We start from the raw sequence: 17251 nt of genomic DNA on the forward strand, positions 1-17251 counted from the left end.
CTTGAACCCTCATGGTTAACAATCAAGGGTTAGTATGTGCGTGGTGAAAATGATCCCAAGAGCAATAGACCTTGGAATCTAGTTTATGGTGGCTCAGTTTGCCAACTAGCAAGCATCCAAACTAAATATCTCTGCAAGCCTGTAACTACACACAGTTCTTAGCCAGTATTCGGTACTAAATAGGTGTGACTTGGCATGTTTCTACGAGTGACAACCTCTTCAACGATCATAACTAAAAACAGGCCCTATTTCCTATATAAACTCCCCACTGACCCGGGTATGCCAATCACTAGATACACAGTAAGATGACCAACGGGCAGACCAGACTTCTTCAATATACAGCCCAATCCCGTTTAACAAGATATTGTAAATAGACCCACGGTTTTAAACTCGACTTTTCCAGATACGCCAGCTCCGTTTGCACCTGACTTTCAAACTGATCGGTCATACTTCTTCCACCAGCTTTCTAGGCCCAGTGCTTTCCAGGGGTGGTTCCGCAAAGACTCGTCCTGCTGGAGTACCGAGCCATTCCTCTGATACAATCATCTTGCTTCCCTCGCGCCCACTAATCCATCTGACCATAGTTGGATCCAGTCTCTCGAATTCCTGCATCTGTTGCTCTGCAGAGGCCGTTTCAGCCGCTTCAGCAGCCGGAATCCGACCACGCCTCTTCGGGGCTTGCTTTCGTAGAAGCCTATTGATTGTATCCATCTGTCCTCTTGCGTCAGTTTCCACTACATAACAATTATGGAGAGAATTTTGCCTTGATAACCATCAAATGGAGAAAACAAAACTTCATAGTACCTACTTTTTCTTCTTCATTTCGCTTTTCGCTAAGGTTCTTTCTTCGGCGAGCCATTTCAGCACGGCGCATGGCGCGCTCTTCTGCGGTCAAATGCTTCTTGACTTGTGGTTCTGCGCTGCATTAGACAAATTTTTCAGGGCAGACTCGAAAGACTTGTACAAGACTTACCCATTGGGAGTTGCAAGAAATCGTTGCCCAGGTTGCCTCTTTGTCGTTTTGTCATCCTGGCGGGATCGGCGGTAGGAGTATCATCATCACTATCGAGTTCTTCCTCGTCTTCTTCATCCTCATCTAAGTCCTCCTCGCCTCCATTGGCGTTTCCAATTCCACTCTCCTCCTGATCGTCAGGCTCACCTTCGGCATCCGATTCAGGATCAGAGAGCTCCTCATCATCTTCGTCGTCCTCGGCATCTAGTTCCATCTCTTTCGCCTCGACGCTTTTCACTGCTTTAGAAGTGGACGCGGCAGATTTGGCGTGTCTTTTTGACACTGGAGGTTGCGGAGGAGCATCATCCATATCTAAATCGCCATCCGCATCTGCATCCTCGTCGTCCTCACCGGGGGCATCTTCGTCGTCCACTTCATCTTCTTCCTGATCGTCCAAATCCTCGTCGCTCGTGTCAACCTCGACGAGCTTCTTCTTGGGCCGGCTGGTCCGTGGCCCTGTAACTATAGGGTTTTCTGTGAAAACGTTGACAGAGCGTCTTGTGGCACCATTTCGTGTGCTACTACTGGTAACCTCACGCAGCTTACTTGAAGGCATCTTAACAGTCAAACGAATAGATCTCCTTGACTCCTCCGGAGAGTCTGAGGGAGACCGGAAGACGGACACTGATGAAGATGCGACTGCACGGGTAACTCTGGTCGGGGTTCTGGGACTTGCGTTAGAATCCAAGTCTGGTGGATCATCCCGCACAGGGCGGGAGCGAAGTGAGCGACGCAGAGACATAATCAATCGACAAGATTGACTTGATATGAAGTATAGATGGAAAAATGATAAAGCAAAGGGTATAAAGGTAACCAGGTGAACTTCGCAAAAGTCTACAAACGAACTGAGGTTGTAGAAATGCAAACAGGAACAATCAGAGAAAACACAAAATGAGGCGGGGGTTTAGTCTCGTATAGGTGGACAATAGTAGTCAGATAGTCAACAATAAGGCTATCTGAGATGGTTGTGTCATCTGACGGTGAGGCAAGTTCGGTCGTGGAGGAGATCCAGAGGGGAAAAGAGGGAAATGATTGATGGACAAGGAAATAGCCATGCGGTAGTTATGACCAACTGACTACGTGGGCCAGTACAGACAAGTGGTGGTGATGCAGTTCGGGAAGGCACAGGCCATCAATCCCTATCACATCTTTTGACGCCACTTGAAACTTCCCATCCGGCATGAAAGACAGAACCAATGGGAACATTCTGAAGTAAGATCTCAAGCGAATACACCAGTCAAGAGCGGGAACGCGGTGAACGCAGTGTTGGTGCGCTTTTTCTCCTGCAACCCCGACAGGATAATACTGTCCGTTCTGTGCGCTGCGTGGACAGGGATCCCTGACCGGACGAGGGGGTGGATACAGCTTAAATATAATCGGGGAAAAGTGAAGGGAACGAAGCGGAAAAATAATTATGAAAATAATAAAAAAGGGGTACAGTAGTAGATTAAATCCGCGGGTAAATGGGGAGTGGGCTGTTGCCCTGAGTACATGGATGTATGTATACGAAAGGGAATAAAGGGCAAACTCACAAAGGACGTCGGATTGGTGAGGTACGTACCACCCAATCGTATCGAAATTGACGCTGCTATAAATATTTCCAATTGTTTCAGAAGGATCAATGTATATATTACCCAGTCGAACCAATGGCTCGCACATTCCCTGATGATCTTCTTGGTCTATTCCTGTCGCAAATGAACGATGGGAGACAATCGGAACCCGTCATGTTCATCGTTAATTCTGCCGCCAGGCGGTATCTCTATCTCGGACCGCCTACCCTGGACGGACTGGCCATGTGGCCCAGCAATACCAACGCATGACAATACCGAGATTAAACCTTCTCCGGAGGACAGCCGAGGTCGCTAGAGGTCAAAGCATCCTAGTAAGAGTAGTTCTCCCTCACATGAACTGCCTATCTTTTCCTGCCTCTCTCACCTCTTTCTCTTCCAATTGTTTCATTTCATCATACAATTCCTTAATCATAATCAACTCATTCTCCATTACTTTTAACACACCATGGCTGAAACCAAGCCAAAAACCCCATCAATCCCTCAATGGCAACAGCCATCCGCCACCAACTCCGCCTCCGCATCTCCGCCGAGCTCCGATGATACTTCACGATCGGATCTTCTACAGCAAGCGACTAAGTTTTTAGAAGATGAGTCCTTGCGCGATGCACCGCTAGATCGCAAGGTATCATTCTTGGAATCGAAGGGTCTCCGACAAGATGAGATTGACGGTCTGCTGGGTGTGTCGCGAAACTCCGAGGCAACCAGTAGCACGGCTGCAACCGAGGGCGATAACAAGACCACAGAGTCTAGCACCCCAGATGACACACCAAGCGGCTCTACCTCTTCATCGCCTTCTACTTCGACATCCCAATCATCCTCTTCTCCTGCTACCACCATAAACAATCGGCAATCATCGTCCGCTCGGGACGTCCCACCGATCATTACCTACCCGGAATTTCTCGTCAACCAACCCAAACCCCCTCCGCTGGTGTCCTTTCGCAGCCTCCTCTACACTGTTTATGGCGCTGCAGGTCTAGGAGCTGGTATCTACGGCGCAAGCGAGTATCTTGTGAAGCCCATGCTCGCCAACCTGACAAGTGCACGACACGAACTGGCCGAAACAGCTAAGGATAACCTCAAGAAATTGAACGAAAAGTTAGAGCAGAATGTATCAACCATCCCTCCTCAGCTCACGGCTCGCCGCGCTCAATCCACTGGCTTCAGCTCTGATGATGAGACCGAGTCTGTTACATCCGACCCAGGGGAGCTATTCCACCGCGATGTCGCTGTCCAGACCACGGAAGATTTCAACCTGGAGAAATCATCCTCGTTAGCCGCGAATACCGCAGACACAGAATCGTTTGACCCCAGTGCAGCTGTGAATACACATGTAAAGCGACTTGAGGTCATCAGGTCGAGTCTCCAAGAATTCTCCGAGATTGACAAGCAGTCGAGTACGTGCGATGATACCGTTCGCAGTAGCCTTAACGAGTTACATCATTACCTAGATGGACTACTATACAGTAAAGCTGGCTATGGTCCGGGGACCGGCTACGGGGTCTACAGTACGCCAGGCTTTGACAGTAGCGGAAACGCGGCTGGCTTGGGTAAAGGCGAGGAAGACGCCATATCCAACTTCAAGTCTGAGATTAGAGGTGTCAAGGGTGCTTTATTGAGTGCCCGGAACTTCCCTGCTAGCCGAGGACCGAGAATCAGCAGTGGTATCAGCAGATGAAGAGGGGATGATCTTTATGAGCTCTTTGATTTGAGGAGACGAATCAATATCATGTGAACATATATGTTTCTTTTGCTTTTCTTTCTTTGGCTTGGTTACGGAAGAATATATCGGTTTCCAGCAATAACCAGCATGGCGTTAGGTATTTTTGGTTCACAATGGTGTCGAAGATGTCTGCTATACTTCGATTGCAATGTATGCCTTGACGATGGTCTAAATTTGACATTCTGTTACACCTAAAGAGGTAGATATATCTTCAGTGTATACATATCACTACGAACCACATCCTACAAAGCCATGCCGAATAATGAATAACTATACCGAAGTTTTCTTATCAGGTATGAGAACGAAACCGTGTCATTGTGGCATACGAAGCACCGATCCTGAAACACAGGAAGATCAATGAAGCATTCAGAACAGTAAAGACGGGGAGAAATAAGTTATCTCTAACACAACGGCAGCAGATTCATTCCAGCGCAATACCACCATCACCTTAAGTCAAACCCTATAACTTTTCCTAGAAAGAACCCAATAACAGAAGCAGGTTAGAACGATCGTAGTAAGCGTAATATAAAGTAATCTGGCATGGTGTCCTTCCAGAAGGTCTCCATATCGAAGTCTCTCAGTTCCCGGGATGGTATTCCGAATACCTATCGTTTGAGTTTGTGCCACTTTTTATAACTGTCCTTGTTCCCCAAACGGGCTGAGAGCAGTTTTCCTTGAGAGGTAATAGTTTATCGTGAAATGGCCTGAGTGGTTTCATGTTGAGTTTTCTGTAGGTTTCCGAGGCGTCAAGCCGAGCGTATGAATAAAGCCGGTTTATGTCTCATTGTTTCTATATACGGCTTTCTGCGACGATCTGAATTATGAGGCCTCATGTCAAAGATGCTGTGTTTATTTGTTCGCCTCATATGAACTTATCCAAAGGCCTTTTGATCACTTAAATAGATGGGTTTAGTGTGCTACGAATTATCAGCTTTATAAGATTGTCCACAGCCTGAGTTGTTCTACATTCTCAGAGCTATTTTATCCTTATGCATTGCTACTGATACTCCAGCTTCTGAAGAGAGGTTGGGAGCTTATTCACTCTTCACAGCAGGTATGCGAGTGGTTTAAACACTGTAAAAACTGGATCTAATGTTGGGAAAATGCAGATTTGTTAAGATCTACTGCTGATATTCCATAAACAATGAACATAGTAATAACATTTAGACAAGAAGAACAATTTCTAGACCAATACCTGAGAACGTCATACTACTGGCCTTGAAAGATCACCAGCAACTACACGAAGCACATAGACCCTTCTTCTCATACGCACAAATCATGAAATTTGCCTCATACACCCTTTCACCGTTTACACGCTATAGCCCTTTATGGGGTAGCCTTGCTCATGCTGATGAGACGTTTCACACCAACCTATTCATCCGGTTAGAAGGACTCAAACGATATACACGACAATTTATTTGATAACTTACCATCCATTGACCACACTCATCAGTCCTATTTGTCAGGATATCCACGTGGATAGCACGTGCTGCCTCGTAATCACGCGCCTGAATTGCACGGGCCAAGTCTGCCATGTCAGAAACGGTGTTTGGTTTGAGCAGATCTCCATTGTTCAGGTGATCGAACAGAAGGTTCAACCGCCGGTCAGCATCTTCAACTTGTTGCTTGAATGATGTAGGCGCACGGCCCTTGATGCGCTGCATATCCGCCGAAAGGATCTCATAGATAGGCATTGCGTCTTCAGGAATATGGGAACGATCACCAGGTGCTAGACAAGTTAGATGACTGGAGTGAGGCAGTTCGAAGAGTCACTTACGATACTTGGGAGTCGCAGGAGCTGGAGTCACCTTCTGTGAAGAAGCTGTCCCGGGCCTAGAGGTTGAGGCTGGAGGCGGTCCCTGCTGCAATGGTGGTGTACTGGGAGCATACTGGCTCGCCGCCGGAGGCTGGGGGGCATATGGTGAGGCAGCTGCCTGCGGAGGTGGAGGAACAGGGCCCCGTGCCTGGAGCTGTGGGTTTGCCGCTTGCGCTGCTGGGCTCGGAGCGTATCGGTTAGTTGGGGGAGGCATAGACGGCGGAGCGTTGTAAGGAGACGGGCCACGTGGAATCGGCGCCGGAACCCCCATGGTGCCGGGGTTTAGCTGAGGAGGAGATTGAGGCAAGGATGCATAAGGGTTTGGAGGCGGGGTAGGTCCTGGGGGGATAGCAGATGGTGGAGAAGTCACCCGGGGAGGTGGAGCAGTGCCCTTTGGCGGAGGGGGAACTGAGGGTGTCCGCTGAGTAGGTGGAGCTCCGGGTGGTGGAGGTCCCTGAGCGATTGACGGGGACTGGTTCGGGAACGGCGAGCTGATAGGTGCAGCAGCTCCGGCGGGAGTTCCTCTCCGGGGTGTCGGAGCCTTCGCGAAGCCTTCGGGAAGATCGTTCCAAGCAGGGAGGTTGGTAGCTGTAGTGTACGTGGTAACAGTGGCTGGGGATTGATTCGACGCACGTGGTGGAGGAGGCACCGAGCCACCTAGGGGTTTAGCACCGTAAGACGGTGCTGGCGTGGGCTGGTATCCTGTAGGAGCATAGCTGCCTCCAGAAGCCGGCGCATATGGGTTCGTTGGCTGTGGTGGGGCAGCAGCACCAGGCGGGGCGTAAGGATTCGAAGCAGGGGCCGGAGGTGCGTACGGATTGGTAGCAGCAGCCGGGGGAGCGTATGGATTGGTAGCAGCAGCTGGAGGGGCGTACGCATTGGTAGTAGGAGCAGGGGGAGCGTACGGGCTCGGAGCTGCGGCTGTCGCAACAGGAGAGAATGTTCGTTGAGGCTGGTAAGCGTTGGTAGTTGGGAGAGGCTTGTTCAGTGGCGTTCCACGACCAGTAGTCGTTTGCTGTGTCTTCTGAGCAGTTGGTTGCCTCGTCGCCAGCTTGATACGATTCCTTGCAACCTCGGCCTCGGGGTGCTTCTCCGGAACAAGGTCCAAATACTTCTGGGCGACCTGTAGTCTTCCATGGGTAGCAACCACATCAGCATATTCAATATACTTGTCGTACAAGTTGCTGAGCTTCCAGTCAGACTCTTTGGTACGCTCCGTGTCCTGGAACTTAGTGACCTGGCGGAAGATTGTCACCTTCTCGATCAGCCCCTGCAAAGCACGAACATGGATCGAGAAAGAGGTGTCGTTCGCAGCTGTTTCAAGGGCCTTCTGCTCATTCTCGCGCAGCTCCTCGATCCAAATCGCGACAACCTTCTCCAGCTTAGAGCCAGCCAAGAAGCAGAACGAAGCATCTTTGCGAAGGCTCTTGTCGTCCGAAGCCCGAATCTGTTCCTCTAACCGGTCACCGAGAGCGTCACAAAGATCAGCAAATTCCTTTTCTTCGGCAAAGGTGCACAGCGCAGCCATAACTTCCTTCCAGTTAGACAAATCCGCGTTGTACACAACATCCCAGAGATTCTTGCCAACAATGGATGCCAACAGGCGAACATAGTTGGGACTCTCTGTCTGTTTGGAGAAATAGTGCTCCTGTGCCTTTGCGATGCACTTCTGACCTCCGCAGATAGCAATCATAAAAGCATCGGACAAGCGATCTTCCTTGAGAGAGACATCCAGTGCCTTCTCAAAGTCACCGAGGAGTAATGCTCTCGTGATGCCCTTGTCTGCTTCCGTCTCGGAGCCATTGAAGATATGGAATGGGTTGTTGGTCTTAGCTCCCTTCGATGCAGCCAGGTCCGACAAGAAGTTGTCTGCTTCAGGGCTCGCATCGAACATTGATTGCAGGCGTTTGTGCTTCTTCGCCCCCGGCCCGCGGGATTCTTTAGGCGACTCTCCATTAGTTTCCTCCTTACCCAAGCCAAGGTTAGCCAGCTTATCAGCAGCCTCATCAGCAGATTGGTCCTGGAATCCAAGATATTCGGCAAGTCCTTTACGGGGATTCTCAGAGATCAAAGCCTGGATGACCTTCCAGTCAGCTTTCTCTTCCTCGGTGGCAGCGTTTGCGGCTCTGGTTTCGCAAATGCTTCGAAGATCGCCCTCCTTGAGAGCATTCTCAAAAGTCTCAGTAGACTGACCAACAGCCTCATCTACTTCGAACGGGGTGATCTTAATCTTGGAGGCACGTTGGCCCTTCTCCACTAAGTTGACAGAAACAACTCTGCCTCCGAAACCAAAAGTGGCGCCACATGGTCTCTCAAGCCACTTAGGAGCCTTGGGCAATGAAAAGCTCGAGACCTGCGGCTGGGTCTGTGCCTTTGCAAAGAAGTCCTCCCCATCAAGTGCTTGGTTCTGGTCTGCGATGGCCTGAGCAGTGTCAGTGCTGGTGTTCTGAACAGTCTGGACCGCGATCTTGCCATCGAACGATGCTGTGGCGAAGAAGTTGGGGTTGTGGGGGTTCCAACGAGTCTGGAAAGTCCAGTTTGTGACGACCGGGAATTCGCCATAGGCGTGACCTGTTTGTGGGTTCCAGCAGAGCGTGCGATTGTCCTTTCCAGAAGAAAGAAGCAGATCGGGATCGTGGCTACACCATGAAAGCGATAAGACACCGGATTCGTGACCTTTGAGGACCTATGAAACGTCAGTGATATCCAATCCTAATGTGCTAACGGCAGGATATCCAAGCTTACCCTTTCTGGAGCATGGGAATTGCGGAGATCCCAAACATAGATCATGGGGTCCGACTCCAATGGTGTCGCCGTAACGAGTTTCGTAGGCTATATCATGTTAGAAGCCACACTAGATTCCAGGGTGATGGACAGAAGCATCTCACCTTCTCAGGATCCCAAGCAACGGCGCTGACAGCTTTACGACCCATATTGTTGAGAGTCAAACTCTCCTTCTTCGTCTTGACATCCCAAACAGTGACAAATCCTGCACTGCTACCGGTAACCAAGATATGTGCAACCTTTTTATTCCAATCCAAACACTCAATATCATCCGCACGGGCAGCGGTACCGAGTCTGTATGGGTTTGCGACATTGTTCAGATCGGAGATGTAGAGCTATTTCAAGCCATCAGCAATGCATCCCTGCGGGTTCACAATCCTGATTTGGTCAAATACCTCTCCTTTTGCGCCACCGGTGGCCAACAAATTGGAATGTCTGGGGTTGAATTGGAGGGCCTTGATGGCGCCCGAGTGTTTGGAGGTCCTCGAGATCACGGCGTCGTCACTTTCCGGTAATCAGCCAATGGAACAAAATATGAATGACGCTTTCCCCGGGAACGCACCTCGATCCATTGATCAGCTTATCGGCATCCCACAAGTCCAGCGACCCGCTTTCCAAAGCACCAGCTATTATTCCCCGTGTGTTGTCCTCGGATGGGGTCCACGCTAGGTCATTGAAACTGTATAAGCGGTCGTTAGTATATCAATCTTGCTTCGTGAGTTGAGGACGACGTGATAAGTACCCGGAGTCGGTGTCAAACTTCGCGATCGGCTGCAACTCTTCGCCGGTGCTCTGACGGTCCAGGCCCAGGTCCCACAGCTCGAGACATGTTTCATTGGAGAAGTCAACGTCGACTGCGCCGGCCCGAGTACCGGTAGCAATCAATGGCGATGCTGCACCGGGAGACCAGGCAAATGTGGCCGTCCGGGGAATCTCCCTCAGACGAACCATGCTGAAAGGAAAGGAGCGGAAGTAACGAGAGGTACTATAGATTAGGAGATAACCAGACTAAGGAACGGTCTGGCAGCAACTATCATGAAACAAGAAATCGACGAATTATTAGAACTAAAAGACGAAAGAGATATTTCCAAACGTAACCTCCCCTCCCTAACGAGACCAGAGGGGTGTATGAAAGTTGCCAAGTAGCAGCGGGATGAGATCGAGACGTCAACTGCACAGTTCCCAATCAACCAAGTGTCCTCCTGGAGGCACCGGGGCGATTGGCGCCTAACCTGTTCGGGCGCTCGCCAAAACACCCGCGGAGGCACGTGATATCAGGTTGCCCGGTCCAGAAAGTCTGGGCAAGGTATCATCCGTGGAGAGCTGCGAAAGAGCGTGATATTTGCGACTGGGGCAGAGCCCTCTTACTGTTAGCTACAACTCTATGGTGCGATAAGCTCTCCGGCTGTAATACTACCGAGCTTCCGACCAGACACACCATGAGCGAAGCGGCGCGCTTGAAATGTACCGTCTATGTGGGGGGTCTCGACCAGGCGGTTACTGTGCAGACGCTGGCCGAGGCATTCGTTCCCTTCGGCGAAGTTGTTGATATAACGCTCCCAAAGCCCGACGTTCCCAACTCGAACGAGCTCCATCGCGGGTTTGGCTATGTGGAATTTGAGGTACCCGAAGATGCAAAAGAAGCGATCGACAACATGGATGGAAGCGAGCTCTACGGGCGTACGATCAAGGTTGCTGCCGCAAAGCCACAGAAGGATAGCAATGAAGGCCTAGGAAGCAAGACAGCTATTTGGGAACAGGTGCGCAAGGTGATTCAACCTCGTTACAGGCAGATTTCTAACTACGCATGTGCAGGAGGGCTACTTGGCCAAATACGCAGTCGACGAGGAGGATAAGTTGGCGGCAGAGCAGGCTCAAGCAGCAACCAATGATCGTCCTCACGACCCTATGCAAGGATTGGAAGAGCTGGACGTCGCTGGTCCGAAGCCCGAATAAGCTCTAGAGACTCGAAGGTCATGAAACAGGAAGCCGTGCGACAGTAATATTGCAATATTACTCCATCAGAACCCTCCGTTCAAGCCGTACTATATACACGCGCTCCAACCGAGTTTTTTAAGAAGTTTCAAATTCTCCCGCGACATCAACTTTCCCGTGAATAATACAGACCGCCGACAAAAATCACACCAAGGATCGCCATTGCAATTGAAATATGGTAATACACTTTAGTGCTCACGGCTCTCAGGGCTGTTGCGGCTAAGACGGAGAGTCTTGTCGGTCATGAGCTTCCTGCCGCTGGAGTAGATAGCAGCTCCAACAGCGACGCTAGAAGAAATTGCGTCAGCATGAGCGCAGGCTTAGTCTGGGGAGGCAGTAACTGGGGGTCGGTCATGAAATATAGAGTTCAAAGAATCTCAAAACAGTAAACATACCCAAGAACGATACCTAATAGCAGAACGGTTAGACACACAGTGGTTCCATGCGAATAGCCTCAGATCCATGACATACCGAGAGGAATCAACTCCGGGGGGACCCGCTTGAGGGTGCGCAGACGCTGGGAGATAGTGTGAGCTGTAGCTTTCAGTTAGTCCAATTACATCCCTAAACACTTCCTCCTGCAATCGAGAATCAATTGCAGGCCGTTAGGGTTCCCATACCGCTGTGGGCCTCCTTCTATAGCGATCGTTAGCACACAGGACTCGAAGCCGTTTTTTCCCGGGACGAAGAACACCAAAAGGGACTTACAGGAGTAGGGAAAGCAAAAGGCCGAGAGGCCTGCATCCGCAAGACACGAGTGGGGAACATGGTGAGGATGGACGTTGAGGTGGGAGCAGAGATGGTGGTGGGATGAAGATCAGATGTGGTGACGGAAGCTCACGACGTTTGAAGGGGAGGTTTGAGTAGTACTGCCTTAGGCTGGATTCGGGTGTTTAGGAAATCTTGCCGCATGAGTGGCTCGCTAGACCGCCCGCGGTCACTCCCGGATTCACTGCTTCACGGGATCATTCCACCACTCCACTGGCGCAAACCTCACCCCATCTTCCTTCTCCAACTCCCCTCTCACCCACGCCCAACCCACCCCATATACCTCTTTTAAATTTATTCTAGAGACCTTTCTGTCTCCTCATAGTCAAAATGGGTGCTATTCCTGAGGCCGATCCCGATGAGCCCATGGAGACCAAGCCCTTCAAGTTCGTCACAGGTGAGCTTAATCGCAGCCAATCTCGAGGCTTAGAGCCTCAAATTGGAGTCAATTGCTAATTTAAGTGCAGCTGGTACGTGATAATTAGGTCTATTACCGATTAAATCGCTCGCAACGCCGCCGTAGTCGAGGTTTTCATATCGGGTGGATTCCATACGTGGTACTGACAACTTCTGATGTAACAGGCTATGATGCCCGCTTCCCCCAGATGAACCAGTACGTTAACCTCAATGATCTACGCCTCAATTCCTCGCAGGCAATTGCTAATTCCCCTCCTCACTACAGGACCAAGCACTGCTGGCAAAACTATGTCGACTACCACAAGTGTGTCACCGCCAAGGGCGAGGATTTCCGTCCATGCCGTCAAGTATGTCACTTTTCTCCGTATCCCCGACGTGGAACCCAAGGAATACCAACATTGTATGTAAAGATAGACGGGCTAACCATTGATACAGTTCTACCACGCTTTCCGCTCCCTGTGCCCCAAGGCGTGGACTGACCGCTGGGACACCCAACGCGGTATGTAAATTTCTTTCTCAGCTCGCCAAACTGCCCCATCAGTGACTAACCTTATTTAACAGAGGCTGGCAACTTCCCCGTTCGCCTGGACCACTAGACGAGTAACAAGTCATTGTTGATTGATTTTTCAAGCATTTTTTGTGTCAACATGTACTCTACCTGATTAAAGTGGGAATACAAATCCGTCCCTAGGATTGGCTCGGGAGAAAGAGATATATAGATTCGCCGTAGTCGAAAATCCATTGTGCTCCTATTTTGGTCGAGCTACTGTTCTTCGCACATGTAGAAGAGTTCACGATTCGCCTTATGGTGCCTACTATTAGCGCCTCTCACGTTAACCAATACCAGTAGAGATATCTGTAAGCGGAATATACAAGAACGACTGAGTTAATAGCTCCGATTGTCAACCCAGTAGGATTTATTCTTCTATCTGATATCCAAACTAACAAACCATTCTATCTATTCCAACTCACAATATAGCCAGTATATGACCAACAAAAACCAGTGCTGCAACCGCGAAGTCACTTCCGGCACTGAGACAGTCTATGATAGATGAACAATTGCTGAAACAAAGGACTGACACCCGGTATATTTCAACCAGGATCTTCCAATGCAAGGGTATCTCGGTGCAGTCAACGGACAGCACTCGCAGAAATCAAGCGGCCAAAAAAGCCAGCCAAACCACAAAGGGGCGAGAGAAAAACGAAAGAAGTACACAGAAAAAGGTATGTACACCAAATAAAACCAACTTTTTTGCCCACCCGATGCTTTCGCCAAAGAAACATATACAATAATAATAAAGAACTAGTTTATAGCAAGATCAAGCAAATCAGAAATATGTGAAAAGAGACCGAAGAAGAAGAAAAAAGGACTATCTATGCTGTGTGCTTCTCTTCGGAGACACCCTTCAGCAGACGATAGAGCTTCTTATGCTCTTCCAGGAAGATGAATGTAGCGATGGTATGGGGGCCCAGGCGAATGAAACTGGGAACCCAACCGCGGAAAGCCCAGGCGAAGCCTTCCTTGCGGGTGATGTCTCGTAAGAGACCCACGATGCTGTGGCCGCGGCTCTCGGCCGGAGAAGCGGTCATCACACGGGTCTTGATCACGTCCACGGGGCTGCAGACGGTTGTCGCGACGAAACCGGCCAAGAAGGACGCCGTGAAATGAGTGCCCAGGTTATCGGACATGCCGAACCTGTCGATGCAGAGACGCTTGAAGGTGTCGTAGGAAGCCAATTGCGAGGCGGTCATCAGCACGGCACGAGTCGAATTGGGCCAAACACCACGGAACAGACTTGCAGGACCTTCGTGGCGGGTCATCTGGACCAGTCCGTGGAAGGCATGTCTGTAGTTACGGCGTTGCTCTACGGGGAGAGCTGCGTCGGACTGCATGCGCACGTTCATAACGTCGGCCGGATTTCCTGCGATACCACCAAGAAAACCGGATGTACAGGCCATCCCGACCAGGGTGAGAGTGCTGGCGGGTGCATCGGGCGATGTGAAGCGCGATTTCAACTCTTCATATATACCGAAGCGAGTGGTGGAATAGGTCATCTGTCGCAAGAGCGCGGCCGAAAGCTACATGGTTGTTGCACTGTGAGCGTCCTCCTCCCGTTTCCCCTGGGACCCACACAGATTGAACGTACCCCTCTATATAAACCCAAAATACCATCACTCTTAATCACATGGCCGAAAGTGCCTAACATGGTGGTGGGCGCTCCGGGTCCACGTGTTTGCAAGCGAACCTATTTTTTCCCACACGCCATCGATTAGCGTCACGGTGACGCGAGAGAAAAAGAACATGGGCAGAAAACGCATAACACAGCCGATAATGGTCTATGAATAATTTACCTTCACTATGAGATTAATGTTAGCTAAGTCGGAATAGAGAGAAAAATAATTCAGTAGTGAAATTAGATTTATATTGAGGGCTTACCAAGATCCAAAGGGTGCGTCACGGCGGCCGCAAAACATGATGCAGAGCCACCAAACCAGAAAGGATAATGCACTTTTTTCACTGGCACAGCAGCCCGGGGGGGCTGCGACACCTCCAGCTTTGCGCTGCTTGCCATCCTGGAGAACAAGATGTGAACAATCCAGCGAGGGGAAGGGGAGTGGAGAGTGTAGGTGATTTCAAAAGGTAGGAGACTAGTTTGTACAAGTACCTAAATGTCTTAGACTAGTTTCGTACCTCACGGGAATTTCTTAAAATGCGTCGGAGACTTGATCTATCTCCGAGCCCGCAGCGGTCTTCGGCAGCATAACCGGTGCTGGAGGCAACCAGCCAATCATAGACTCGGTTTTGGTCGGGCAAATGGTAACCCTCGGTAATACAGTGGAAGGAGGCAGGGATATCCGCGGGCTCATTCTTCGCGGAAGAAGGCGTCTTGGAACCTTTGTCTACATCAACGTGGTCGGTCCTTGAATTACTGCCGATGAACTTCATTCCAAGGCTTTATGTAGGATACTATCACTTTTCCTGCATTTAGTTGACGGTAGTGTCTGATGTCTGCCATGTAGCACGGTAATCGCGATTGCAAGGATGTATTTTAGATCACTTTGCCAGCCAGAAGCAGATTAGTAGGCCATGTGGTGTTCTGGAGACCATGTGGAGTCGACGAAGCATCTCGAATACTTCGAATAAGTCTAAAGTAAGCTCTGTTTTGACAACAAAGAGGGATCTCCATCTACCAACATGAATCTATATCGAAGTACAAGATGCCCCGTACATATACTGGCACATAGTATTTATTGCCAAACATAGCTTTAGTAAGAGGGCATTTAAGGAAGCCAATTTCCTTCCACGTCTCTCTAGACCTGTAAATATAACGTAGGCTAAATATACATCAATCAAACATGCCAATCAGGCCAAATCCAGAGAAGATTAAGGTTACACAGAGGCACAGCTACGGAGGAGGTATTGACCATTTCTAGCCTCAAGCACCATAGCTGCGATTCGAACTGTTTCATTCATTTTAAGTTTCTATATTGTAATTGAGTGTGACATGTTTCATATAAGCCCTCGAGGATACAAAGCCAATATAACATTGACCAAGTCGACGGAAAGCTGCTATCGACTCGTATAAGCAAGGTGAAATCCCATTCGCGCCGCTGCTCCCTAACCTAAAACTCCGTCCAGATGCTTTGAAATAGCAATTATTGAATATGAAGGCGTGCTTTTCCTGTTAATTCTTGTTTTCCCAGTTTTCACTTTGTGTCCCTACCAGCAATGGCTGGGGTACACGTGAATATCTCAAAGGAAAGATAAATCAATCAAAAACCATACCCACCACCTCCATACGGGGTTGCACCGTACGGGGTTGCTGCGCTTGCTCCCCAAGCACTTGCACCGCCATTAGCGTAAGCAGTGAAGCCTCCATCAATACCCTCTGGAGGCTCATATGCATCTGGACTGCGTACACCCATCATATCTTCATCCTCCCCACCCATAACACCATTGTGGTCGCCGTCACCAGTGCCAGAAAGTGCCGAAATAACAGACGCAAGCTTGCGTTGTAAAACTGTGATCCCTTGCTGGATGATCATATCCGGTTCGAGGACACCGACGCTCTCGACATCGATATAAAAGTTGTTGGGTTGCGCATCGTAATCGAAGGGTTGGTCCGGGGGAGCGGCGTGTTCCCATGCAGCATTGTGAGAGACGGGCCTACTTCTATCAGTATGGAAAGCCCTTCTCCCAGAGATTTTCGATGAAAAAAGGGTGATGCGCATTACCATTCTTTAATAGGATCTTCTTCGTACCAATAATCCACATGTTTGAGGTTATTGTGCGGGTCATATTCGAAACCAACTGCTGCGGTGGGCATCCACTTGGCGTGTTCTTTGGCAATACCCTTCTTGGCGATACATGTCATTTTAAGCTCTTGCCCACGTCGCAATTTACAGATCAGGGGTCCATTGCCTTCTGGATCAGTGATAACCGGGTTTCCGACCCATTCATTCGCCCGCTCACCGCTGACCACCAGATCCCGCGCATACACGCGCATAATGTCATCGCCGGTGCAGCGCGCATGTAAAGTAAGCGTCACGCTGCACCGCGCGCAATGATCCTCACACTCGCAGTCGCGAGTGTACTCAACGTCCTGGTCACAGTTCTTGGAATTAAGAGGGATGAGACCCAGTCGGTGGGCAAGAAACTCGTCCGGAAGCACAGAGGTATTCTTCTCGACTTCAACTAAGTCGATAGCAATAGTGGGAACTTCAGCAAGCATGGCTCGGCGGAGAGAGTTGGCGAAGGCGAGATCGACGGAGCTGAGTTTGAAATCGACTCGGTAGGGTTCGGCCTACACTTTTGTTAATCCCTGAGGACTCGTTTTGGCGCTTCTCTCCATAATTTGACTTGGTGTTCGAGATTTTTGACCATACCTCTCGCACTGTGACCTGGGGCCCTGTAGGCTCGATGTCCATTTCATAGTCCATGTTGGCGACGAAGCAGCGGTGCGGGCTGCAAACTTTGAGTCGGAAACGGTGGCCTTAAATAATTTATTTATTACGCAGTTCAGGCTTAAAAAGAAAGTGGTTATAACAGACGACGTCTTAGTCGGTCAAAGATGAAAGGGAAGTGATAGGGAGCTGGGTTTGAAGAAGAGCGTAAGTCGCGAGCGTTGAGTTCGGCTTCAAACTGAAGTTCCGCGCTTTCCCTGTTT

General features: G+C 49.8%; 6 protein-coding genes across 6 annotated transcripts; 2 read left to right on the forward strand and 4 right to left on the reverse strand.

The window, feature by feature from the left end:
* Window positions 1-444: 444 nt before the first annotated feature.
* Window positions 445-1754, reverse strand: AO090026000339 (PAPA-1-like domain-containing protein; the record flags this gene model as incomplete). The annotated part of the gene is made up of 3 exons (XM_001821757.3): window positions 445-711; window positions 809-915; window positions 974-1754. 3 exons carry the CDS (start codon window positions 1752-1754, stop codon window positions 445-447), a joined length of 1155 nt encoding a protein of 384 aa, XP_001821809.1.
* A 1274-nt stretch (window positions 1755-3028) lies between these two features.
* Window positions 3029-4258, forward strand: AO090026000338 (peroxisomal membrane protein PEX14; the record flags this gene model as incomplete). Its single annotated transcript, XM_001821756.3, has 1 exon — window positions 3029-4258. One exon carries the CDS (start codon window positions 3029-3031, stop codon window positions 4256-4258), a length of 1230 nt encoding a protein of 409 aa, XP_001821808.1.
* A 1371-nt stretch (window positions 4259-5629) lies between these two features.
* Window positions 5630-9854, reverse strand: sec31 (putative protein transport protein (SEC31); the record flags this gene model as incomplete). Its single annotated transcript, XM_023236103.1, has 8 exons — window positions 5630-5674; window positions 5734-6032; window positions 6081-8805; window positions 8865-8951; window positions 8975-9238; window positions 9278-9407; window positions 9466-9582; window positions 9646-9854. 8 exons carry the CDS (start codon window positions 9852-9854, stop codon window positions 5630-5632), a joined length of 3876 nt encoding a protein of 1291 aa, XP_023091002.1.
* Window positions 9855-10342: 488 nt separating this feature from the next.
* AO090026000336 (RNA-binding protein) lies at window positions 10343-10859 on the forward strand (the record flags this gene model as incomplete). The annotated part of the gene is made up of 2 exons (XM_001821754.1): window positions 10343-10663; window positions 10719-10859. 2 exons carry the CDS (start codon window positions 10343-10345, stop codon window positions 10857-10859), a joined length of 462 nt encoding a protein of 153 aa, XP_001821806.1.
* A 2598-nt stretch (window positions 10860-13457) lies between these two features.
* Window positions 13458-14656, reverse strand: AO090026000334 (putative mitochondrial dicarboxylate carrier; the record flags this gene model as incomplete). Its single annotated transcript, XM_023236104.1, has 3 exons — window positions 13458-14162; window positions 14231-14283; window positions 14521-14656. 3 exons carry the CDS (start codon window positions 14654-14656, stop codon window positions 13458-13460), a joined length of 894 nt encoding a protein of 297 aa, XP_023091001.1.
* An 864-nt stretch (window positions 14657-15520) lies between these two features.
* Window positions 15521-17024, reverse strand: AO090026000333 (DNA-directed RNA polymerase II core subunit RPB3; the record flags this gene model as incomplete). The annotated part of the gene is made up of 4 exons (XM_023236105.1): window positions 15521-15545; window positions 15871-16251; window positions 16320-16888; window positions 16971-17024. 4 exons carry the CDS (start codon window positions 17022-17024, stop codon window positions 15521-15523), a joined length of 1029 nt encoding a protein of 342 aa, XP_023091000.1.
* Between the last annotated feature and the right edge of the window lie 227 nt (window positions 17025-17251).

The sequence above is a fragment of the Aspergillus oryzae genome, chromosome 3, assembly GCF_000184455.2.
Source record: "Aspergillus oryzae RIB40 DNA, chromosome 3".
NCBI lineage: Eukaryota > Fungi > Ascomycota > Eurotiomycetes > Eurotiales > Aspergillaceae > Aspergillus > Aspergillus oryzae.